The sequence below is a fragment of the Hylaeus anthracinus genome, unplaced genomic scaffold (genome assembly GCF_026225885.1).
Source record: "Hylaeus anthracinus isolate JK02 unplaced genomic scaffold, UHH_iyHylAnth1.0_haploid 11994, whole genome shotgun sequence".
Lineage (NCBI taxonomy): Eukaryota > Metazoa > Arthropoda > Insecta > Hymenoptera > Colletidae > Hylaeus > Hylaeus anthracinus.
In genome coordinates, this window is record NW_026534341.1 from 5,134,563 (window position 1) to 5,160,335 (window position 25,773).

The 25,773-nt window shown below is 36.6% G+C and overlaps 2 protein-coding genes across 17 annotated transcripts in view; one reads left to right on the forward strand and one right to left on the reverse strand.

Annotated features, from left to right (window-relative positions):
* The first annotated feature begins 1,123 nt into the window (after nucleotides 1-1,123).
* On the forward strand, nucleotides 1,124-7,156 carry LOC128888358 (cytochrome b5-related protein-like). 2 transcript variants are annotated; one of them, XM_054145132.1, is made up of 6 exons: nucleotides 1,124-1,276; nucleotides 2,323-2,557; nucleotides 2,871-3,138; nucleotides 3,498-3,789; nucleotides 4,664-4,879; nucleotides 4,940-5,102. In XM_054145132.1, the coding sequence occupies exons 1-6, from the start codon at nucleotides 1,272-1,274 to the stop codon at nucleotides 5,022-5,024; spliced, it is 1,101 nt and encodes a 366-aa protein (XP_054001107.1). In that variant the 5' UTR covers nucleotides 1,124-1,271; the 3' UTR covers nucleotides 5,025-5,102. The 2 variants fall into 2 exon arrangements, with proteins under 2 accessions (XP_054001107.1, XP_054001106.1); XM_054145131.1 differs by lacking the exon at nucleotides 4,940-5,102 and adding an exon at nucleotides 5,559-7,156 and having other exon boundaries at nucleotides 1,125-1,276.
* LOC128888352 (myosin heavy chain, muscle) overlaps nucleotides 7,033-25,773 on the reverse strand; it is a 70,696-nt gene continuing 51,955 nt past the window's right edge. For 11 of the 15 annotated variants that reach the window (XM_054145114.1, XM_054145113.1, XM_054145106.1 and 8 more), the window contains 10 exons: nucleotides 19,526-19,899; nucleotides 18,688-18,916; nucleotides 18,317-18,600; nucleotides 15,615-15,693; nucleotides 13,787-14,516; nucleotides 12,711-13,072; nucleotides 11,116-11,511; nucleotides 10,564-10,908; nucleotides 9,657-9,905; nucleotides 7,033-7,374 (listed from right to left, as the gene is read on the reverse strand). In XM_054145114.1, coding sequence (XP_054001089.1) covers nucleotides 7,291-7,374; nucleotides 9,657-9,905; nucleotides 10,564-10,908; nucleotides 11,116-11,511; nucleotides 12,711-13,072; nucleotides 13,787-14,516; nucleotides 15,615-15,693; nucleotides 18,317-18,600; nucleotides 18,688-18,916; nucleotides 19,526-19,899 — 3,132 coding nt within the window. In that variant the 3' untranslated portion in view covers nucleotides 7,033-7,290. Of the gene's footprint in view, nucleotides 7,375-8,269; nucleotides 8,329-9,656; nucleotides 9,906-10,563; nucleotides 10,909-11,115; nucleotides 11,512-12,710; nucleotides 13,073-13,786; nucleotides 14,517-15,614; nucleotides 15,694-17,040; nucleotides 17,120-18,316; nucleotides 18,601-18,687; nucleotides 18,917-19,525; nucleotides 19,900-25,773 lie in introns of all 15 variants that reach the window. The other 4 variants (XM_054145110.1, XM_054145118.1, XM_054145111.1 and 1 more) reach the window with 2 other exon arrangements.

The following is a 25,773-nucleotide window of genomic DNA, read 5'->3' on the forward strand; positions in this document are numbered from 1 at the left end:
TCGTAATTTGAATACAGCTATGTAACAAACGAATAAAGAAACGATCCGCACAATTTTTTCTCTTAATAATAGAGAAGAGGAGAATGACGTCGAGCGGTATTTTGTACATGTATTATATTTTTTAACCTAATGTTAATGTTATTTTTTAACTTGTATGTTTACCTGAAGTGCGGCCCGCTGTATCGTTACGCGTCATCGAAGTGACCCGCGAAACTATTTGAGTTTGCCAGGCCTGATAGACAGTGTAATATATTTTTGCATTAACTAAATAATATTATCCCAACAATTTCATATGAATATCGAAGTTTGATTGATACATCTACGGAAAATTTATCCTTCTTTCCATGACTGTCACGTTTACTTGACATTGGTTCATCCGATAGGACAAAATCAAATAAATTAATAAATATAGTTTTTTTAATTACTCGTCCGTACTAGAATCGGAAACTTCTGCTTTAAAACAAAAACAAAATGACGGACGTTTGAACATTTTCTTTTTTTCAACCGACCTCGAAAAAGAGGAGGTTACTCAATTCGACATGCATATTTATTTATTTTTTTTTTTTTCACTTCTTGAATGTTAATCATTTAAAAGTAACGTTTAATATTACCGAACAATCATAATGTAAGTACGGACTGTACGAGAAAACTATATATTAATATTTTTGATTCTTTGCTTTCGAATGATCTGATATTAAGTTATGGTCAATCGTGGGGAAAAAAGAACAAATTTCACGTGGTTATTATCAATGAAAAAAACGATCAAAAATAAACAAAATAAATTGTATTTATTTGTTTAACGTATCCAGTAACACGTATGAAAGCATTTGGTATATAAAATAAAAATTCTTAAAGTAAACCTATTTTTATTTCGCGCGTACGATAATAGCACTATAAAGATAGACTATTTCAATCGTCGGCACATTCTCATCTCGATAAAATAGATGGAACTTTCCAATACATGTGTATGATACGTATGAATTTATTATAGTTTACACGATCCTGCATGTTTCCGTAGCAACGTACAACTTAATTTCTTGTAAGGGTTATCGTTCCGGGGTCATAGTGCGCATTTGCTCAGATTCCAGCCATTTTATTATCATTAACATGCATATATATGTGTATCTATACACAGTGACAGCATCATTTCCCGCCACGCTGCTTCGGTAGACGTAGTTTGTTCGTCGATACGGTAATGTTCGGTTTTATTTAGTGCTACTCCTTGTGTATCCTCGTTTAATGATCAAACGCCATCGAAACGGTTACGCGTGATGAGGTATGTGCTCGACGTTAAACGCGAAACTTTATTTGCCGTTGCAATAATAGAAAAATAATCAAGGAAAACGAAGCTGTTTATTCTTTTATCCGTGAAAATTTACTGGGACTCCGCGAATGTCGATGATCTTGTTTGTTATATAAAATGAATACGTGCTAAACAGAATAAAATTGGATCAATAAATTAAGAATAATTAGAATTTCGCGTGGTGGCCAAACTTTTTTTTTCATCAACGAATAATTAAACAAGATCGTCGCGACGTCACCTTTCCGAACACCGCCACTGCTCGCACTGGCTAATATAAGCAACAAACAATAATGCGATAACGCGTGATCGGTCGTTTGCTGAGATATTCGCATTACGCGGTATCGTGTAATTGACAATTAACGCGTTAACACGTTCCGCCCCATATATATCATTTATGGTACATAAATATATTTATTTAACGGGCTGAAAGCATATGTCCTATGACAAATTTGATTCTGTAAAATATATTTTTATCAAAAGAACGAGGCATAATTCAAAATACAGTATTGGACAAAACGAAATAAGCTAGTTACATGTAAATTCATGGTGCAATGAAGTATTGTGTGATAATATAATAATCTACATGTATGGTCGAAACGTCAAATGGCTCGAACGAAGAGTCGGGCAAAAACCGTTTGGCATAGAACGTAGCAAGACGACGCACTTCGTAAGGAATAATGTTTATCAATCGAGGAATTTACGTATTTCTTCGATAAGAATCAGACTCGGACTTTAGTAATATTATTATTTAAAATACTATTTCATATAACAGGTTATTCTTTTTTAATTATTTTCACACTTGTTCGTTGTTTCATACTTTTGAATATAAACGTTTTTTAAATATTTTTTGCCGACATTTTTCGCAGAGATACAGCCATTTGGAAATGACCAAAGTTTTCGGGAAATTATAGCGTTCCCTTAATCTTGACGAGGAGTGTATATGAAAAATGAAGAAATTGTTAAATGTTTATTTTACATGAAAATTATTATAATTGCTATATCTTAATACTTAATTACAGTACCATGGAAAAAAACGAAAGTTCGATACCTGGACTGAAATCATTTGTGGCTAGAAATAGCGGATTCAAAACGCCGTACTCTTTCATCGAAGAGAGAAAGAGGATAGATGGGGCGGAAGGTCTGTGGAGGGTCAGGAATGGTTTATATGATCTAGAAGGTTTCTCCAAGCATCATCCAGGAGGAGAGGAATGGATTACACTCACCAAAGGCACTGATATCACGGAACTTTTCGAGGTAACTATTTTGTATTTAAACGGGAGTCCCGATTAGAGGGGCGATATTTAGTTATTAGTATAATTATTAAAATTTTTGAGAGAAGAAAACCATAGAATCGAAAGCAATGCGAATTTTGTCTACATATTACTATTAGGTAGGGGAATGGAGGATAGCTCCACATATTTTTTTCTTTTTTATATTTTACATATAACACATAGATATAGATAATAACTAGTTTAAGATAATTCAGAAATATTTACTTGCTTATTTTATCGTATTTAATTTAGACATTTTAATTTTCAAATGCTTCTAAACATGTTTTTCTTCGCAGTCGCATCATTTAACCGACAAGGCTGCAAATATTCTGCCCAAGTATTACATAAGGGACGCAATTGTTCCACGATCGGTGCCATTAACATTCGAACCGAATGGGTTTTACATGACATTCAAGAAACGCGCGCTGGAAGCGCTAAAGGACGTCGATTTTCATCGACCCTCGAAGAGATCTAACCTGACTGCTGATTTTCTTGCGTCTTCTGCTATTCTACTGAGTCTTATTGCAGTGACCACACAATCTTATTTAGCACTCATTGCCGCTGGTCAGTATTGAATGTTATTATTAAATTTGATTAGAAAAATACTAATATTAATTATAATTCTATAATTCTACAATCCTATATTCTATATTCTATATTCTATATTCTATATTCTCCTCCTTTTCGAAGTCGGTTAAAAATATAGCATTCTATTAAGAATGACATTGATGATTTTAATATAAATTTTAATATAATTTAATCAATATATTTTCATATATTTTATATAATTAATTTTAATATAATTGATAATTTTAATATAAAGTAATTATCTTGGAAAAATTGTCCTTAAAACAGTGCAACTCTACATTAACAAGTTTTTGTCATAAATGATGGACATATAATCGAATCTCTCGTGTTTCCAGGAGTTTTTCTTGGATGGACAACGATTGCCGCACACAATTATTTTCACATGCGGAACACATTTCGAATGTATTATTTCGACCTGAGCGCAATGTCATCGAAGGAATGGCGCATATCCCACGTAATGAGTCATCACACGTATCCCAATACTCTTTGGGATTACGAAATTTACGTCGCCGAACCTTTCCTCCGATGGTTTCCAGATAAAACGAAGTCCAAGCTTCAGTCTTTTTTCAGTCAATTTTGGAGCCCTTTCATTTGGTCTACAACCTTCATCGTCAATTTAGTTAAAAGGTGTTTATATGATTTTTTTATTACTGTTATTATTTACAAAAGTATTCTTCGGACTGATTGACTTGCGAGGGGTAAGTACTCGTACGAAGGAACGTATTGTAATCGTAATTACGATTACGATTGTAATCAAATGTTTCAGAGTTGTGAAAATGTTGTGCAAATTTTTTTGCGATTACATCGTATTACGATCGTATTTTCAGGGGTTTTCTACCTATGAAAAAAAAATTAGTAACATCGGATGATCAGACCCTCGATACTAAATATTTTTGGCATAGTGCATTTTTCCCTATCACCGATACCAACCAAGTTATTCTAGGTGTCAATAGTTAGTGATCCACCCTGTATACTAAATTAAAAATAACTATTAATAAATTATGTATATGACTATTAATAAATTATACAGGGTGTCCCAAAACTCGGGGAGGAGCCGGAAATGGGGGGTAGCTGAGACGATTCTGAACAACAATTTCCTTTGCAGAAATGTCGGATGGGGCTTCGTTAAGGAGATATTAAGCGAAAACCCTGACCAATCAGAGCGCGCGTAGACCGTTGGAGCGGCCGGGGTAGCGAAGGCTACGCGCTGGCGGCCGCGCTTGTACGCGAACAAGTGACTCGACGTGCATCCAAGGACATTGACGCTGCCGCCTAGCGCGTAGCCTTCGCTACCCCGGCCGCTCCAACGGTCTACGCGCGCTCTGATTGGTCGGGGTTTTCTCTTAATATCTCCTTAACGATGCCCCATCCGACATTTTTGCAAAGGAAATTGTTGTTCAGAATCGTCTCAGCTACCCCCCATTTCCGGCTCCTCCCCGACTTTTAGGACACCCTGTATATACATAACTCATAAGTAATAGTACATCTCCGTTTGTTTCAGGTATTATTCCGTATTCTACGAATATCGCAAATTCGAATTTCGCGACGCGGTGCCGTTCGTCCTCCCCACTTTGATGTGTTACTTCGCGCCAAGTGTTCTGATCGGTTTGAAATTCTGGGCATTGGATCTCATGATAGGTGGCTTTCTATTCGCCATGATTGGTTTTAATGCCGCCCACCATCATCCTGACATTTTTCACGATGGCGATACATACAGGTTCGTTCATATAAAGATATCATAACTGGAACATGATCAAATTCTAATTCTTAATTTTAGATTACAGTACATTTTCAATCCAGGCACAATTCAGTCTTTTGTATACTATCTAACTCGGGCTCGTTTCGATTCCGAAAGAGAATAACTATGAAAAAATGACCCGTTTCGTTGAACATTAATTCAGAATTATGTCATTTTTATTTCTTTTAATTGCCTGAATTTTTTATTTAAGTTTAGATTATATGTATAACATATAATACAATATAATATAATATATATATATATATATATATTAATAAGAATATACATTTAATTGTATATTCTTATTAATCAAAATAAATAAATATGATTAAGTTCTAAATTAATCTTTAATGAAACGGAAAAAATTGAAACTTAAGTGAAAATATGTCCTATCTTCTAAATACTGTAACATGTATATTATTGCTGATATTTTATATATTTTTGTATTTGTGCACATTTTCATAGATCTCCCCATATTTTCATTTGCCATAAATGCATAAATATATCCACAGTCTACCCATCGGCCTTAGACGTACAAATTCATATCGGGTACCTGACATTCTTTTCTTTTTATCTGAATAAATTGTATCCTTTCAACCATGATAATTAGATTTTGGACAGAAACGATACTTGAAAGAAAATCTTTCCTATTTTCTAGGGACGATCTCGATTGGGGTTTACTGGAAGTGGACGCAGTGCGAGAACGAAAAATAATCGACGATTTCAATTTTCTTGTACTGACCAATTTTGGCTTACATTGTCTTCATCATTTATTACCGACCGTGGACCACTCTTACTTGCCGCTTGTCGCCAATGCGTTAGAAGAAACTCTTAAAGAATTCAAAATCAACACAGACAAGTGGTCGCAATGGGAACTCGTGAAAGGCCAGTTTCAACAGCTGTTGCGGAGAGAGTCGAAGAAAAATTACAGATAGATCGTAGGATAGCGTGTAATTAGCTGCATGATTGATAGAACCATTGAAATCTCTTAGTAACTGTAGGTACTTTAAGGAAATTGATTATGTATAATGTACTTCTTAACTCATTAATATCCACTAATTCCACAAATATCCTACTCCATACTTTAGTATGTTTTGAACTGTTTTGTGGAATTAAGTTAAGTCCATAACATCTAATGATATTGTCAATTGTTTCAAATAATGCCTCTGAAAAATGCATATAAATAAGTGCACGAACAAAAATTTGCGATATTTAATAAAATCATAGGTTTCTTACAAACAATTTGTCTTGTATTTCGTGTACAGCATAATTATGTTATTGTGTATCTTCGTTGATATGTAAAAAAAAAAAAAAAAATGAAAATATTAAATCATCTTTGTTTTACGTAAAAAGAATAAAAAAAGAAAAAGTGTAAATGTGCAAAAGTGCAAAAGTGTAAATTGTAAAGTGTAAAGTGAGATTAGATTAGCAGGAATGTAATTAGTTTTCAGAAAAAATTCATTCGTATAAATTATGTATCAACGTTAATATATTTTTATACATCAGGTAAAAAGTGGGTAGACCTAGCAGAAGAACGAATGCTAAATTTACTTCTTAACTTTATTTATTGCTTATTTACTTTAATAAATACATATTTCGGCTCTCTTTATAAATTACAATTAAGTTTATAGGATAGGATTATCATTTGGATGACATGTATAATATGCGCGCCGCCGTGCAAATCCGCGACTAGCGTTAAATTCGTGTTCGTTGCTTGTCTTCTCATAACGTGTAATCTCGTTCTTTTTTTTTGTTACTTCTTTTCTTTTTTTTTTTTGTAGTGAATATTCTTATATACGAGTATCGATTCGTCCGCTTGATTCGCGCGTAATGCCAGTACATGCACATATTTACCTTTCTTCTACGTATTCGTGACAAAACATTAAAATTTTCTTTATTGGTTCTTATCGCCTCTCATCTCGACCGCTCGCAACTTTCCTTTCTCTCGCTTTCTCTCTTGCTCTCTCCCACTCTCACTCTTTCACTCTCTCTTTCCTCGACCCTCAGCGCGCGAGTGGTGAAGATTTGTTAATTACTCCCCTCCCCATGTTTCTCCTGATCCATTCCCGAAACAATCGAATATATCCCAATGCTCGAAACGTGTTGAAAACCTTTTCTTATATCTCGTTTACTTTCTTCTTTTCTCCTTTTTTCACATTAACGAAACTGGCAAAGTGACCAAGCACGGACATTCTCGTGTCGATGAAAGTAAAGATCGTGAGTGTACCATTGTACGGTCAGTGTGTTGGTGTGTGTAGGTGTGAAATATGAACGGGGTGAGATATTTGGCGAGATGCCACGATGAAAGTTCGCGTCGTTGCGATTAATCCTTTCGTTTTGTCAAGCTATTGCGATCGAGTCTCTAGCGGGTAAGTTGGTCGCATCGATCTTTACAGTTCACCATCGGGCTGCAGGTCGAAGCGTGGCGGGAATGCGGAACCATCCAATTGGGGTTTGAACGCAGGTCGGTGTGGCTGAAAAACAAATTTACACCTGTTACTTTATCTATTTCGCTTTCGATCGGGATCGAGTTGTCGGGGCCAGAATATTTCTTCGAAAAACTTGCAAGTAACGTTGCTGTTTCTATAGCGAACAGTGTGCATGTCGAGTATTCTTGTGGACCGGACTTCGACATATTAAACGCTTACTTTTGTTAAACGCCATAAAATTTTACATTTCGACCGTGGTACTATGTTAATCTCTGCGCGGCTGAAGTGACGTTTCTTCGCAGATAGAAAAATAAGTATTGGGGAATTGAGCGACACGTTCTCTGTGTCTCTGTTTGCGTATTCAACGCAGATGGTTTGGTCTTTTACTTAAAATACAACAATGGGAAACGACGACTCGAGGGTCTTGATACCTCTCTTCCGTATTTCACGAAGGTACATCTTGTTTGTTTAGTTTGACGAAAAAAGAAAACAAAATGTATATTTAGTAAGTACGACAGATTGATTTGTACAAAGAAAACAGTCGACAGAGATCGTTATATTTATCAATTGAACTAGTCTGTTTGACGGTGTTCAAATAAAAACAATACACGTACACAGGTCTGCGCGCGTAGCTAACTAGTCGCTAATCAAGCAGTAACCGTTCTAAATTCTATACAGAGGGATCTGTTTGTCAACTTTTGTCTTTCGTTGGGGATAGGTGATACACAACGTTAATCAATGACGAGGAGCAAGCTTCTTATTCGTAAGCTGCGCCTCTAGAAGTGTTATCAACTTGTCACACAGGTTCTAGAATGAGACGTTGACGAACGGCGGATAGGGGGTGCGCAACAAGTCTGTTCAGAGAAAATTGTTTTCATTGTTGTTGTGCTCTGTTTTGTTTTGACACACACACGTGCTTCTTGAACGAGCACGAACTTACATGGACCGGCGCGATGTTCTTTACTCCATTGCGGAGGGCGCCTTGCGGGCCTTCTGCGGCTACACAGGGAAATAGAGATAGTAGAATTAGAGATCCTGGCTAATACCCCTTGTACACAGAAATTAATTCCGTGCCTTCATCGTCAACCATTTGCAACTCTTACTTTCAGTGGAAATATTTAATCGTCGCTTTGTTATTACAGTGGGCGTAGAATGTATTTGTACACTGATCAATTTCCCAACAAACTTTTGCGTGAAATTGTACAATAGTTTCTCAACTTCTCTTTTTATAATCAATTATATTTTACATACTCTCGGAAATCTCTAGAATAGATACAGTCCAAACAACATTTACTAGTTGATGTAATTTGTGAAATTAACAAAAAAAAAATAATGTGAAAAGTGATAAGTATTAGGTAGGCTGGAAAGTAACGTCGTTTCCTTTATATTAAATTCAAACAAATTTTTAATAAATTTCTATCTTCAATGAATTATGTAATCGCTCTCGTTATCAACAGCGTTTCGAGTGGACCGCGGATATTTATTAGTGTGCAAATTTTGAAAGCCAAATCGATAAATGAACGAGCTAATGATCGTTAAATAAGTATTTAAAATTGCAAAAACGACATTACGTTCCAGTCCACCTAATATTTGTACGATTTTTATGACGAACCATTTACAGTAGAGTATATAACATAAACGCCATTAGTTTACGGCTCCACACGAATTAGAAAACATCAAATTTCCAGTAAAGTACTTTTAAAAAATGGCTCCAATAGAGAAATGAAAAAAGATCCCACTTCTTATTAACTTCTAACTAATAATTTAGTTAATTTAATGATTGGAAGAATTACGATAATTATAAAATCAAGAGAAAATCCCACGAATGAATTATTATGTACTTGTAAATTAATGTCAATCTCTGTTGTTTTTAATCAAATTTTAAAAATTAAACGGTTGTGCGAATACTTATTGCTTCAACATTTCTATCGATTAATTGTTTGTTTCTTGTTAATTTCGCAACTTACATAAATAACTATTTTTTTTTTTTTGTAATCTATCTATTCTAGACATTTCCAAGAACATGTAGAATATCATTATTTATAAAAAAAAAAGCGTTAATAAATTACAATTGTACATAGTTTTTTTGGAAATTGATCGATGCACGAATACTTTCTACACCTACTGTATGAATATTCCAAAGAGATTCTAATTATCGAAGATAGGGGTTTCCCTCTGTTCCATATTTGTCCCTGTTTTTCAGTTTCTATACGTCAGTACTCCAGATATTCGTTACTATGGAACGAACTGAAGATTCCAGCGACAAAAGAATAAACTCTAACGGATGGACGTTAAGTTAACAAAAATGATCTGGCAATTAAACTTACCGCTGGGCTCAGTCCGCGCGCGGCGCTTCCTCCACGTCCCTTGGTGCGGAACTTGGTGATCGCTTGTTCGGCAAGATCCGCCCTTTCTTCTGCCTCCTCGAGCTCTTGTTGCGCTTTACGGAATTTGGCGAGATTCAGGGCAGCGATCTCTTCAGCCTCCTCGATTTGTCTCTTGTACGTCTTGATCTTCTGCTGGAGTTTGTCGACAAGATCTTGCATGCGCTCGTGGTTCTTGCGGTCTTCGTCCGCCTAAAATTCATAAAAATAGTTATTATCGCTATATCACAACCTAATATATTAACGTAGATTTTTTATACGACTGTGCGAAACTGTGCGGTTCTTCGCAATTTTTACAAAGACAACCTAGAAGATATTTACGGTCTGTCATCGCAGAAGCGTGTCGGCTATAATCTCTGTGAATGTTTATATGTTTGTGCAAAATTTTATATGGATCGAATCTACCACTCGATGGTGGCGGACTATATTATGTACTACTTTTATATTGTTATGCTTATTTCCGAAAACTGCTATATTTCGAATTAACAGAGTTGGTTTTGGGCCTATTTTCTCGGGGAGGACGAATTCCTAGAGTACGAATTCAATTTCTGAATTCCCTGACAAATACGGTAAAACGGTTCATTTTTGCTCGTAACTTCTGAACCAGTGGATTCATCGCCTGAAAACTAGCATTTTTGGATTCCGCTCGCCGAAATCTACAGGCTTATGTAAACAAAAGTTACAAGTTTCAGGTCCGCCAAAGTAAAGTTTCACCGAAAGATTATTACCGAGAGCGTGTCGTCACGTAAAATACGCTTTATCGACGCGTCTATGCAACACCGTCCCGTGAATAGCTTCTACTCTATAATGAAAGTATCGTGCTAAAGAAACGTAATAAATCAATTCGTACCTGGAAGCTTAATTCCTTGATGCGGCGTTCGGACTTGCGGAGGTTCTTCTGAGCATCGGCATGTCTCCTTTGTTCTCCATCCAATTCGTTCTCCAGCTCGCGGACGCGTTGCTCGAGTTTCTGAATAGCCTTCTTGCCTCCCTTCAGGGCGTTTGCTTCGGCCTCGTCTAGACGCACCTGGAGTTCCTTGATTTGAGTCTCGAGAGCCTTGCGCAGTTTCTCTTGGGTCTGAGCGTGATCTTGTTCGGCTCGGAGTTCGTCGGCCAATCTAGCTGCGTCGACCATCGCCTTCTTCGCCTTCTCCTCGGAGTTCTTGGCTTCGTTCAAAAGTTCATCCAGGTCAGACTGAAAACAATCATTTTGTACAGATTTTATTACGAATTCGTAGCTTTCAAGCAATTTGTTCGACGTAGCAGAATATGTCAATTGTTCGCAAGAAATGATAGGATATTTCTTTTTCTATATTAACACTTTCGCTGCGGCGGTTTTCCTACTTTCTTTAGCAAACAATTTCATGAATCGATCGACGAGATTCAGAAAAATAATACTCACGTGGAGGGTCTGGAGTTCAGCCTCGAGTTTCCTCTTGGCAGCGGATATAGAAGCGTTCTGTGCACCAAGTTCGTTCAGTTGCTCGTGGCAGTCAGCCAGTTCTTGTTCCGCTTGGCGACGTCCGCGGTCAGCTTGTTCGAGAAGAGTGCGGCTCTCTTCGAGTTCGTTCTGTAGAGCGTTGGCGCGACGTTCGGAGATTCCGAGGAGTTCTCTGGCCTCGTCGCGTGCTCGTTGTTCTTCTTCGAGCGCGGTCTGCACGTCCTTCAGTTGCTGTTGGTATCTCTTGATGTTCTTTTGAGCTTCGGCGTTCGCCTTGTTCGCGTGATCCAGAGCGATCTCCAGTTCGTTGATGTCAGCCTCGAGCTTCTTCTTCATGCGCAGCGCCTCAGCTTTACCCTGAAGATTATAGAAAATTCAGCTTATCCGAAGTCCGCAATTTTCCACAATGTAACCGAATTTGTAAATTTTGTTGTAAACAAAAATTAAGAACAAAGGAATGTACTTGTGTCGAGACTAGATCTGAGCATTTTTCAAATGACGTTATTTGAAATAATATTTAAGATACTATTAACATATAATGAATTTAAATATTATAATACAAGGGGAACCGAAAAGTAATGTCATTTCTTTTACATTAAATTCAAACACATTCTTAATTTTCTATTTTTAATGAATTATGTAATCTACCTACTATTTGCGTACCTAGTGCGCAAATTTTCAATGCCAGATTGATAAAAAAACAATGCGTCGATGAATGATAAATAAGTATTGAGATTCGCAGAAACGACGTTACTTTCCAGTCTAGCTAACACATTACTTCGAATAACAAGTTATTTTATTTTATAATTATTTTAAATAATTGTGAAATTGTTCTTCTGAATGATACGAGGTGAACTGACAAGTACATGACGATTTTGAATTTTAAAACAATGAATTTCACGTTTATCGTTCAGACGTGCGAAAAAATAGACGGTCTATGTTAAATAATTATCCGATTATGTAAGATAACATTGAATTGTCTCGATTGTTTGAAGAAAGAATTTTGTTTGAAGCAAATTGCTGTAGAGATTTCTTAAAATAAACTTTTCTTTTATCGCTTATTACTATCGAGAATATTTCTTGCATTCAATGTGAAATTATTTAACCGAAGTAATTCGTTATTTGAGATAGTTATTTAAATGAATGTAGTTATTCAAATAATAGCTATCCGAATGAATTGATATTATATTCATTTTCAAACAACTGCATCGAAAATAGCAGTCCACAATAAATGATCTCAAATCGTTGTATCTTACATTCGTTACGATTAACCCTTTGCACTCGAGGCCTTTTTTCTAGTATCTACCAGCGACTCGAGATGCTTTCTCAGCATTCTATTGCCACGAATGCCGAGCTATCGAGATTTGAGAATCAGGTCACCTTTACGTCACCGACAATCATTTTATCGACACCACGAGTTCCAAAGAAATGAAACTTAAAGGAACATTATTGCTGGTAGATTTGTTGCGCGAAACCTAATGGCGACTGAGAGTCACCTCTCGATAGCAAAGGGTTAAAATTTGTCCAGTTCTGACATAGTGCAGTTTGTAACTAACCTTGGCTTCTGCTTCGAGGGAAGCTTGCATGGAATCGAGAGCGCGTTGGTGATTCTTTCTGGTGTTTTCGAATTCCTCCTCCTTCTCTTGGATGCGGCGGTCAATTTCCTGTCGAACTTGGCTAAGTTCGAGCTGGCTACGCAGGACCTTGTTCTCTTCTTGTTCCAGAGCGGCCTCGGCTTCCTCCAGGGCGGCTTGAAGTTCATCCTTCTCAGCCTCCAGGCGCTTCCTGGCCTTCTCGATCTCGTGAATGTTGCGTCCACCTTCGCCAATTTGATCCAACAGGTCTTTCACCTCGTCGGCAAGGTTCTTGTTCTCGCGACGTACTGCTTCCAATTGTTCTTGACCTTCTTCGTACGCACCTAATTCGAACATAGGAAAACGTGTTGACTGACGCTGTGCAATCCTTATCGTCGACGATTCGTTAATTTATTATGTTCATACTTTCTTATCCGCACGTAACAAGTGAAATATGATTTTCATGATTGGGTATGTACAGTTATAATCAATGATATTCTACATATTCTCGGAAATCTCTAGAATATAGTTCAAACGACAATTACTAGTTCATATATGTAATTTTCGAAATTGACAAGAAAATACGAAAAATTGGTAGAAATATAGAAGCAATATATATATATCGCATACAGTAGGTGTAGAATGTATTCGTACATTCATCAATTTTCCAAAAAATTTTTGCGTGAAATTGTAGTTTATTAACTGCTTTTTTTTTTATAATCAATGATATTCTACATATTCTCGGCAATCTCTAAAACCGTGCGAAATTATATATATATATGCTTATATATCATTGATTATAAAAAAAAAAGCAGTTAGTAAACTACAATTTCACGCAAAAATTTTTTAGAAAATTGATGAATGTACGAATACATTCTACACCTACTGTATGCGATCGAATGTCATTCGAAGAAGTATTCGCAAAATTATTTAAACACTGTTCCCTTTACATTACCTACGATATAAAACTTTTGTTTTTCTCCCCAGAGAACCCCAGAGAACGTATATTTTTACTCGAGAAATGACGGCAGTTTTTCAAAGAATGAAAAATATCTCACCTCTGAGCCTGAACAGTTCCGTGCTGTAGTTGCGGCATTCCTTCTGGCTGGCATCGAGTTCGGCGGCAAGATCGTCGACCTTGAGCTTCCATTCGCCAATGATCTTGTCGAAGGCTTTCTGTTTCTTCTCGGCAGCGTTGGCAACAGCTGTAGCGCGGTCGACCTCGATCTGCAAGTCCTCGACTTCCGTCGACAATCTCTGTTTCGTTTTCTCGAGAGCGATGACCTTCTGGTTGAGGGACTCGATCGTCTCCTCGGCTTCCGCCAAGCGTGCCTGCAGCTTCCTCTTAGCTTCCTCGAGTTCTTCCGCTCTCGCGACGCCCTCGGACTCGTACTTGGTGCGCCACAATTGCGCTTCCGCGTTCGCCTTGCTCAGCTGCCTCTGGAGATCCGCCTTGCCCTCTGCTTCCTCTTCGACTTGTTCCCGAATGTTGTCCAGATCGTGTTCCAGGTTGCGGAATTTGCCAAGCAACGTGGCGCGTTCCCTCGATTCCTCGTCGGCCAATCGTTTCGTGTCCTCGAGCTGTGTCGTGAGAGAGATCTTGATCTTGGACAGCTGGCTGACTTGGGATTCGGCTTCCTCCAGTTGGCGCAACAGGTCGCTATTTTCGATCGACAGCTTCTTCTTGGCGGCGTCGAAGTCGTTCAGGGTGCGGTTCACTTCCTCGAGTTTGCCTTGGGTCTCGTTCAATTGGTGCTGGAGTTGTTTCACGATCTTCTCTTGGGCAGCCTGCGTTCGATAATATCGCAAACGTTAGACGGATTCTACGAATCGATTATTTTTCCCTTGGATTTACGTTTGGATAAGGCTTTTAGGAAGTGTTTCGAAAGATTCAAAAAGTTACAGAGTACAGGGTGGTCCGCGCAATTGTTTCGAGTCGTAACCCCGTTATTATTGCATTTACGAAAAAATGCCGAAGGTGAAAGATTAATGGTTCGGACAGCACTACATCTGTAGGGCTTGAAATTTCGTTTAGATGCAGCAGTGGATATGCAATTAACAATTGCATCGTTTCTTTAAATAGAAATGCATATTTTTCTTTTACACAGATCAATTCTTCCGTTATTATTCTGTAATTTATTGAAGAAGATGCCCTAAAGCTTCTCCATTACATTCTAAACATCTCTGATAACGTTTCTTTTATTGTTTGTACAACTGCGTTTAAATTATCTGCATCATTTGCAAAATTATATACATTTTCTTGTATTTAGTGAAACACAGTTACACTTGTTCAAATTCTTGATACGGTACCCTAATCGTTTTTTACGTAGAACGAACAGAAGAATCGATACGTAAAAAAGATATGCATTTCTATTTAAAGAAATGATACAATTGTTAATTGCATACGCACTGCTGCATCTAAAAAAAAATGTCAAGTCCTACAGATGTAGTGCTCTTCGAACTATTCGTCTTTCTCCTTTGACACTCTTTTGTAAATGCAATAATAACGGAATTATGACTTGAAACGATTGCGTGGACTGCCCTGTATACACGAAAACGATCAAACTAAACGAAAGATCGATAGGTTGAATCTGAACGATTTCAGTTACGATTTTAGAACGAATTGTACTTTATGGAATATGTAAATTATTGTAAATGATTGTCCGAAAGTAAATCCAAGTTTCAAATAGGAATGTACACACGAGGAGCAAGCTTTGCAAGCTGGACACGGTTTCCAACGGTGTGGGATATCTACGAAAACATTCACGAGTCTTATGGTGTCTTCCTCGAATTCGTTCCTCGTCTCAGCTGCGATGGCTACCTGCCGAAGCTGTTAGTTGCGTTAGTTTGCTGCATCACGAAGGATTTTTCAACGAACAATCTTACCTTCTCGTTGCTCAGGTGGTCGACGCTAGCGCGCATGTCATTCAATTCGCTGAAGTATTGAACCTTATCCTTTTCAACCCTAATTTGTGTGAAAACAAATTGAGAATGGGCGATTAGTAACATGGACAAACGACATTAGAAGGAGTACATTTTGGTTACAACGAAATATACAGTGGGCGTAGAATGTATTCGTACACCGATCAATTTCCCAAAAAACTTTTCTGTGAAATTGTAGTTTATTAACTTCTCTTTTTATAATCAATGATATTTCACATATTCTCGGAAGTCTCTGTGATAGATATAGTCCAAACAACATTTACTAGTCGATAGAATTTGTGAAATTAACAAAAAAATGCGAAAAGTGGATAAAAGTATAGAAGCAATAAGTATTTGTACGATTTTTATGGCGAACCATTTATAGTAGAGTATATAACGTAAACGCCATTAGTTTATGGCTCCACACGAATTAGAAAACATCAAATTTCCAGTAAAGTACTTTTAAAAAATGGCTCTAATAAAGAAATGGAAAAAGATCCCACTTCTTATTAACTTCTAACTAATAATTTAGTTAATTTAATGATTAGAAGAGTTACGATAATTATAAAATCAAAAGGAATTTCTTTTTCTTTAATGAAGTTTTTTAAACATTAAACAGTTGTGCGAATACTTATTGCTTCAATATTTCTATCGATTAATTGTTTCTTTTTTTTTTCTTTTTGTTAATTTCGTACCCTACATAAATAGCTATTTTTTTTTTGTAATCTATCTATTCTAGAGATTTCCGAGAACACGTATAATGTCATTGTTTATAAAAAATAAGTTAATGAATTACAATTTTACATAGTTCTTTTGGAAATCGATCGGTGTACGAATACTTTCTATACTCACTGTATTACTAGACTGTGGATTTTTATGCATTCGTAAGATATTTAAATGTATACAATATAATCTATATACTACGTGCAAGAAATTACAAAATGCACACAGTATGCAATAATATAGAGAAAAATAACGAAGGTAAAGTATAAATTATTCGCAGAGCAAAATAAATTTGCATTTAGATTCAATTTTTGCAGGTACGTTTCCAAAGATATTATTTTGAATAAAGATCCACAGTTTATCTATCGTATTAAGTAAACATTATATCACAGATATCGATAGAAACCTTAAAATTAATTACAGAGAGAAAAGGGGAAATTTCCGTGCTCGTATCGAAACGTTGGAAGTTGGGCAACGATACAGTTCGTAAACAAATACCAAATCACTGATTAAGAAAATCCAGGGATCAAAGTCCCCGATTTCGTGCTATTTCTGGAAGTAGATTAAAAATACAGAACAGGACAAAAAAAAAAACAGACATGACGGATAATTCGACAAACACGTTTCGAATGTCTAGGGTCGCGACATTCTCGTTGCTTTAATGTACCTTTTCCCTGGCAACCTGATCCGTCGTGGCACGAGAATTATTCAGCTCGGCGTGGATGTCATGTCGGCCCTTTTCGGCCCTATTGAAAACATCGCATTACATTTCTCGGTTCTTTGAAAACGTTCACCGATTCGCGTAACGCGTAACTTTTTTTTTCTTTCAAGTAAAATTCATCATTCTCAAACAGAGAAATTTGTTTCTTTTTTCGAATCTGATAATCTAACTCGTCCTACTTAAAATCAATTAAACAACGAGTCTTAATCGATCACAATCAACGGTAAATGTTCCTGAAATAGAAACAAGAACTCCTTTCCGTTTGTATAAATTAGAGTTGCGACTATTCGAACAATCGAATATCCGAATATTTTACCGAAAACTCTGAATATCGATTAGGTCTTTGATGAAAAGACCAGTTTAATTTAATTATACCTGCGAGTCTGTCGTTGATATCAAGCAAGACGTATTCTTTGAATATTATGATATTTTTGATAATAAAAATATTCTTTTTTTTATAGTTATACCGTGTGGCGGGGGAGGTTATAAAACGCGTATCTCCGCACAAAGTAAATTTTTTTAAATTGTTCTCCTTTCATTCTTTACGTCGAAAACTAACGAATTTAGAAAAGTTATCTAAAAATACGTGAATGAGAAAAGTGATGAAAAATATTTAATAAAAAAAAACACCCGGCGTAATTTCAAGCGTAACTTTAAGCTAGAATTACTACAAGTTATCAATTCTATGGAAATATATTAAAAATTGCCAGAGTTATGATTTTTTTAGTAAAAAATATTCTTTTCTACGCGTTGCTTCCTTGCTAATTTTTTTCGCTATTTTGAAAATTAGATACAAATGTTTTACCATGATATTCTCATTATAAAAGGTTCAAACTAATATCCTGAATTTTTATGAGTCGTTCGAAACGATACTACCAAAGCGGCAATCGTTTAAACACGACTGGGAGCGGGAACACTCTGTATATACTAACGTATAAAATCCTTTTTAACCGACTACGAAAAGGTTATTGAACATAATTTAATATAAAGAAACTGGAAATTGAATACATTATTGAATATCATTTAATATAAATGAAATAGAAATTATTTCGTACTTTTTAGTGCAATTTTAATGTTTTTTTTCCGAAGTCGGTTATAATTTTTTTTTTTTTCCAAAAATTATTTTATCGAAGACGTAAAGTGTTTGTAAACAGAACGGTAAATAAAGTATTAAAAAATATTACGCGACGATCGGATCGAAGTGTCACGGGCTCTGTCTTACCTGGCTTTGAGCTTGTTGAGCGTGTCGATTTGTTCTCCCATTTCAGCGACAGCGTCGTTGTGTTTCTTGCGCAAGCTGGCAAGGGTGGCTTCATGCTGAATGTTTGCTTCCTCGAGATCCCTGCGAAGCTTGCTAAGTTCAGCCTCCCTCTTCTTGTTGAGTTCAATTTGGGCGGATGTCGCGCCACCAGCTTCTTCGAGACGCTCACCGAGTTCCTCGAGTTCTCGTGCGAGATCGCTGCGTTGTTTCTCAGCTTTGACGCGAGAACCGCGCTCAGCTTCGATCTTGACAGGAAAACACGGACATTATAGCAACTCTTCCACCGATCAGGAGAACGAAAGGAACGGTTTTTCTATTTTTTGGAAACCTACCTCTTCCTCGAGCTCCTCGATACGAGCTTGCAGCTCCTTGATCTGTTTCTGTAGCTTGCCTACTAGGGATTGTTCGTCTTCGAGTTTAGCGGTCAAGGAGGAAAGTTCCTTGTCCTTGCGTTGGATGGTCTGTTCGAGTTCCTTCTTGTTCCTCTCGAGATCGGCAACGGCTTCTTGTGTGAGTTTCAAGTCACCTTCGACCTTCCTCTTAGCCTTCTCTACGTCAGCTCTACGGAAACAATACCACGCAATTGTTGAATTCACTGTTTTTCATCGTTCTACAGATCTCCATGAACAGAAACAATTACAAAATGTTCGCGAAGGTAACTTTTCACTCGGATCTTTCTTTATTAAAATGATAATTAGACCGGTGGATGTTCGTGTATGTAAAATATGCAAAAATGTATCTTTTTAATGCGTCAAATTTCCAAGGCATCACGCATCTCTTTCTTTCAAAGCGAATTCTAATTCTAATCAAATATGTGGTAACATAGTTTAATCGTATTAAATCTACATTAGTAAATACTAGTATCTATTTATGATACTGAGTATCATAAACGATAATAATTATTTTCAAGGATTTTGACTACTTTTTTTCACTGAAATATTTGTGTTTACTTTTGAATCTACAATTATTCACATCACTGTCGATGTGACTGTGCCTTTAAATTAAAATATGCAAATAACATGCAATATGCATAATAATATGGCGCATATAAAAATATACATTCGCATAAACATTTGCAGTCAAATATAATTCCGGATAATTAACGTTCAACTCAATTGTACCTAATAGTGAATGGTCAAAGTAGCTACTGCGAAAAAGATATATACTAACCGTGATTTCTTCTCACGCTCAAGGGAATCTTCGAGTTCGTCAAGAGTATGTTCGAGTTTGATTTTAACTTTGTTCAGGTGATTGACTTTGTCTTCGGCCGCCTGGAGTTCCTCGCCAGTCTTCTGGTTAACCTCGCCTTGGTTCTTCTTCTCCTTGTTCAATTTGTTGATCAGTTCGTCTTGATGGGCGATCTCGTCGTTCAAGTTACGGATTTGATGATCTTTCGTCGCTTTGTCCTGTTCTGATTTCTGGAGATTCAGTTCGAGATCCTCGATGTCCTTTTTCAGACCCGACACCTCCTGTTCGAGTTTCTTCTTGTTTTGGAAGAGGTTGTTCCTTGTGTCTTCTTCTTCTTTGAATCTATCGTTGAGATCCTATCATACAAAAGAAAATTAGCTAACGATCTTTCGTACACATACAATTTTATTACATACTTTTCATTATGCTGATTCGTCTGACGATAACGGTAAATGATATTTTCTTTGGGTACCATTGGTTCGATATTTTCGTATGAAAGTAGTTCGCGTTCGAAGTGCGAGGCTCTCTTTGGCTGACCGAATTAGGAATATATTATCTTACAGCTGCGATTATATCTGAAGTAAATTATCAGTGATTTTGCACGTTTCTATCCAAAGTATTTTCATTTATAAAACGTTATACTAATTATATTGCGTTAAATTAAAATCCAGCGACTAATATGACAAACACAATTTGTGGAGGTTGTAGCTGTGGAGGAGGACAGAAGGTGCCACTACAAATTAAACTGTCACGTGTGAAATTAATAATTAATACACAGCCAGTTTCATGTAAAGCTATGTTATATTAATTTTATTTTTAACTCCCAAATAACAGACATTTTGAATAATTTATGCTACTATACCAACATCTATGCAAACAACTATTCAGGTTGATGCTTTACGCGCTCTTAAACTATGTTCGTCAAAACAGAAAAGTAACCCGTTATTAATTATACAATTATCATATTTTATTATCATTTGTTTAAAAAATTAACCTGGCCTTAAGTAGTTGCCAGCGTATATACCGATATCATTCTCCTTTATATACTTTATATACCGTTTAGACTTCTACGAGTATTTTCTTTCTCCAATAGTTTGGTTGAAAGAACAAAAATGTATTTAACAACAAAGAGGATTAACGTTCGCTGACATCAGTGATATTATAAACTATTTAAAACTCATGTTATTCGTGAGTTAAAAATAAAATTACTGTAACATACTCTCTTATTCGATAACGAATGTGTATTAATTATTAACAGAGGGCGGATGGAAATATGAGGAAATCTATAATAATGTATAAAGGTACAAAAATATAATGCGCACAAATGTAAAAATATATGAAATGTCGACAATAATATTCATGTTATACTGTTTAGAAGATAAGACATTTTCGCGTCTAAGTTTCAATCCTCTGTATCGGAGAAAATACGAGTTTCCATTAACATCCGCAGTCTAACTATTAATTCTACACGTGGGAAACAATTTTACGTAAAGTCAGTCGACGTTATGGCGAAACCATCAAACGGTCCATCAAACCATCAATAGTAGCTGGTTCCTAGCGTAATTGCGATGATCACACTGGTATACTCGTGCCAGAAATGATGTAATTATACCGCTACTACCCGATGTTCGAAAACTATCACATCACAGCCAAGATTTAGTTTAATTCCTGCATCACGGTAGAGACAGTACGGTTTTCCAAGGTTTGACAATTTACAGCACAATTTGTTTACCTCCTATTTAAAGTCTCCGAACACAAGTCCAATGAATTCAACTCACAGACGACTACCTGAGAACGTACCTGACAGAATCGTATCACTGATTCATGCTCGCGAGAAGATTCACCAGTCGCATTCGAGTAATCGGACGTACTTTATCTAGCTTACCCAACAGAAATAGGCACAGCGCTTAACTTTCACCGGAAGTAGCCTACTTAGTCCAGATATTAATATCCGGACTGAGAAATATTTCACTACGACGATGTAAATGAAACAAGAAAACGTAAATAAGCGGAATATTTTGGCAAGCTCGTGTCGAGGCGATGCGTGGGTGTTATGTCACGCGGTACAAGAGGATGACTGATTGGCATGGAAGCATCTTCCATCCAAGGACGTTGAGAACGTCGAGGAACAACCACAGAAAACTACGATATGAATTGGAGAAATAGTGGAATCGACATTCGGTGTTACTAAATACATGTTATTTTTTATAGACTTTATCACCGAGTGGATCTAGAAATATTAGAATACAAAAAAAAAAAAAAAGATAAATCCTTGGCTAATTGCAGTTAGATGAGTTTACTATTGCGCATCGTTGCGATATCGTGTATTTATATGTATTATTTATTAATAACTCTTACAGTGATTCATAGGCCGCTGGTGAAAAGTGGATATTATTATTTTTTTTCTCCAACTGCATTTCTATTTCTCATTCCTTTTTTTATTCACTGCTATATAAATAATATATAAGAATTATAATATTATGTTCACATGTATAGTATTTGCAATTCCTGCGCATATATATATATTCAGTAGCCAAATACATAATTATTAAAAAACGAATTTTATTTTAATAAACGCTTCAGCTATATTTGTTATTAATAAAAAATAAGTTAATTAATAAAATACGTGTTATTAAAAATTGTAGTCCACATCCTATACTTCATAATTCTTATATATTATTTATATAGCAGTGAGCAAAAATTTCTCCCACGTCCCCTAGACCCAGGCTTGTAACGGGTACTCGACTGTATTAAACTACAAATTTTATACGTTTAAAATGATACGTTACAAACGAATACAACGGATAGATTCTAAAACAAAATATCGATATTGTTATATTAATTAATAGAGTATAGTCTACACGCATTATGAATATTTTTATGTTCTTCATACGAGTTCACCGTAAATGCATAAAATCCGCAGTCTACTAATTATTCTATTTTTAACCGACTTCTCTCGTCTACTTCCAGAACTCAGGATTTCGTCAGTGTCAATTAAGTGGAACGCGAACGATAAAAATACACGATGCAAGGATTCTATTGCAGTAACGATTTCATCTTAACAAAAGATGAAAGAACGTACCCGACGAAGAACATACGATCGGCTCAAAGACCCGCGGCGGTGGGTTAAGTAGATGTACTTTAATCGATTCGAAACGAGGAGGATCTCTCGAACGAAGACGAGCGGTCAAGAAGTTTCGCGATGACGCATATAAGTGTACCGACGTATAAATACATCTTACACCTGTTACCTCCTTCGTTTTCTCGACTGTTCCAGCACGTAACCACGCCCACTTTTAATAACCTGGAATCTGGGATCGACGGTAGCTAAATTTGGCCGGCGCAACGTAGGGGAGAGCTGTTCAATGTTCCCTCTCCTCGACAAGCCGTTAAGCCAACTTAAACAATTTCTTTTTTCTGTTATTCTACTTCTTTCCGCCGCTTCTAGTACAGCCCGATTTCCAAACTGACTTCCTGCACTCGCGAATCATCGGTTCAGCTGACTCACGATCAAACTTGAGAATCATCGGCTGAGGCTTTTCACCCAGCAAAAGCTTGGTTCGTTAACACGTTGATCACCGCGTTTATGGCTGACAGGGCTTTTTGCTAAAATTATAGGTCTGGATAGGATTCGCGAACTTTTGCCAGGTTGGAAAAACGAACTATTAATGCTAGATTATACACTGCGAAAAATAATTGTAGCACCACCTATATTTTTAAACGTTTTGGACATTTTAGTCGGTATTAAAGAGAATATTAGGGAGACCAGAAATTAATGTCGTTTACGCGAACGAAAATACTTGTCATTTATTAGCTCGCTGGGTATCAGGTATTGAAAATTTGTAGGGTAAATCGCGAGAGGTTGTTGACAACGAGAACGATTACATGATTGATTAAAAATAAAAACATATCATAAAATTTGTTTCGAATTTATTGTAAAAGAAACGACATTACTTTCTGGTCCCCCTAATAAATTGTAAATGTTCCATAAGAATGGAAAGTAACTTCAAATGTATTTACATGAAATTCATTATTTATCGTATCTTTTCAGCTCATATATTCATCTTTTTTTTTCATCCGTACCCAAATGTCCGAAATATTTAAAAATATCAGTTGCGGTATAATTATTCAAGTTTCACCCTTTTAGAAATTTCCACGAGTGTTAATCCGACAGTTAACGCGTTAACAGGTGCAGACGGTGGAGCAGCGTGTAATTTAGCCGACTATCACCGTGTTCGAATCCCGGCCGTCCAACCCCAATTTTTCAAGGTTTGGCTAAAATCTAAATTATCGAAAGTCTCGTGGCTTATTTAACTGTAAGAAAACATACAATATTATAAATGTAAAGAGATCTTATATATATATATATATATATATATATATATCTTTACATATAACAAATAGCAAAGAAATAGTAAAAAAGAAAATGGTTTCTCTGTAAAGTTTACAAATTTACAAATTACAAAATGGAATATTAAACAACGTAAATTTGGATAGAATTAGGAAATAATTTAACTAGGCTGCAAAAATAAATTCTACTATTAATCCTAGATTCCATACTTTTCAATGATATATTGTAGAATGAAAGTTTTAGCCTCTTCGAAATTTCCACGAGCGTTAATCTGGCAAATTCACAGATTGCGTCACGATGGTATGCAAAGTTTACAAATTTGCTAATTTCGTTAGTCGTTATTCTTGCGGTATTTGCCACGCTTTCTTTTCTTTGTTCTCGCGTCTAATCATCGAACAGGTACGACCGTATAATCTCGCTTGATTTGATACATCGCTCGTTTCCAGTAATCCTCGGCTCGTAATTCAGATACGGCAGAAATAGTCGCGATGGTCGTGCGATACGAGCCATTTCCTGTCGGCGCAAAGAGGTCTCGAAAGACGCACGAAGCGATCCTAAATTCAATCTCGAAACGAGCCTGCGACAGTCTAACTGGTGTCAACGGAAAATATGTGCTCGTCGCCGGTTTAAAAGTCACCCGTTAAAAATAGTCTGGAATTCTGGAACGAGTCTCCTTCGCCGCGGAGTTCTTTTTCTTTCCGTATTACACCGGGGCCATAAATTCTCGGCGATGTAACCGAACTCCCCATTTTCGAGCGCCACTTTCGTTAAAACTCCGCCGTTGGAATAGCGTGTATCCGTAGTTAGAATATACTTCTGTCAAAAAGTGACAGTTGGGAGAGAGCTGTGAATGTTACATCGGTATCATACATCTTACTAACTTTTGTACACGCGGTAGTATTCAAAGGATAGTCATTTTCACAAAAAATTCGTTCGTTTCAGTCTGTTTTTACTTATCTTTCCATATCGTCGTCGATATGCCAAGTTACTCATTGACGACATAATATTTTGTCCAGTGGAGTAAAGTTAGTCAAACTGCGAACATTCCACTTTCTCCAAAATCTTTATCACCGTACTTTCCTAGAAAATTTTCACTTTATCCTTTTATCCTATACGGATCAAAATAATTTATTGTATTCTAACACGTTCACGCTTCCGTGTACTATTGGTGGCTCACATTTATTAGATTGTCCAGAAAGTTCATGCCAATTTTTGAGAAAACTTCAAAGGCACATTTGAATTGTAATATTATATTTATCGAATTACATAGGTACCATTTTGTTCCACAACCTTTCTACCCTTTAAGGGTTGTACATATACGTATATGTTATTTGTTTTCAACCATTTCGACGCATTCAAACCTGCACCACCTATCAAAAATCGGCATGGACTTTTCTGGACAACGCAATATATGTCCCATCGGGCGGCGTGTACCATTGGTGGCTCACGCTCGCGTGTCCATCAGACGGCGTGTACCACTGCGCCGCCCCATAAGAAGGAAACACAAACAGCAACGCCGGCGTGAACATGTCAAGCATCGATCGACACGGTCCTGCCATTCGACTATACACAGCGCAGTCAACAACCCTCGTGTTACTATATGCTTTGGTTAATCTCATCTTATCTTGCCTCTGTGTCGCAACGCATACTTATTTTTACTTCGTCGCGTTACTCTTTTACTCAATGCTTCATTTATTTTTGTATACCATCCCGATGCAACAAAAGTGTTCGATACCACGTGAAAATAATAATACATATTATCATCGTGTAAAGAAACGATCGTTGACGAGAGAGAAACTTCGTCGTCGACGAAGATTCATACGACTCGTTTCGAGTTCCAGGGTGGAGAAATAAGAAGACTCGAGTAGTCGAGAAATCG

Excerpts from the sequence above, each read along its gene's own strand:
- LOC128888358 (XM_054145131.1), top strand. Across the intron at positions 2,558-2,870 it reads ATATCACGGAACTTTTCGAG|TCGCATCATTTAACCGACAA; the intron begins GTAACTATTTTG and ends TTTTCTTCGCAG. Across the intron at positions 4,880-5,558 it reads CACGATGGCGATACATACAG|GGACGATCTCGATTGGGGTT; the intron begins GTTCGTTCATAT and ends CCTATTTTCTAG.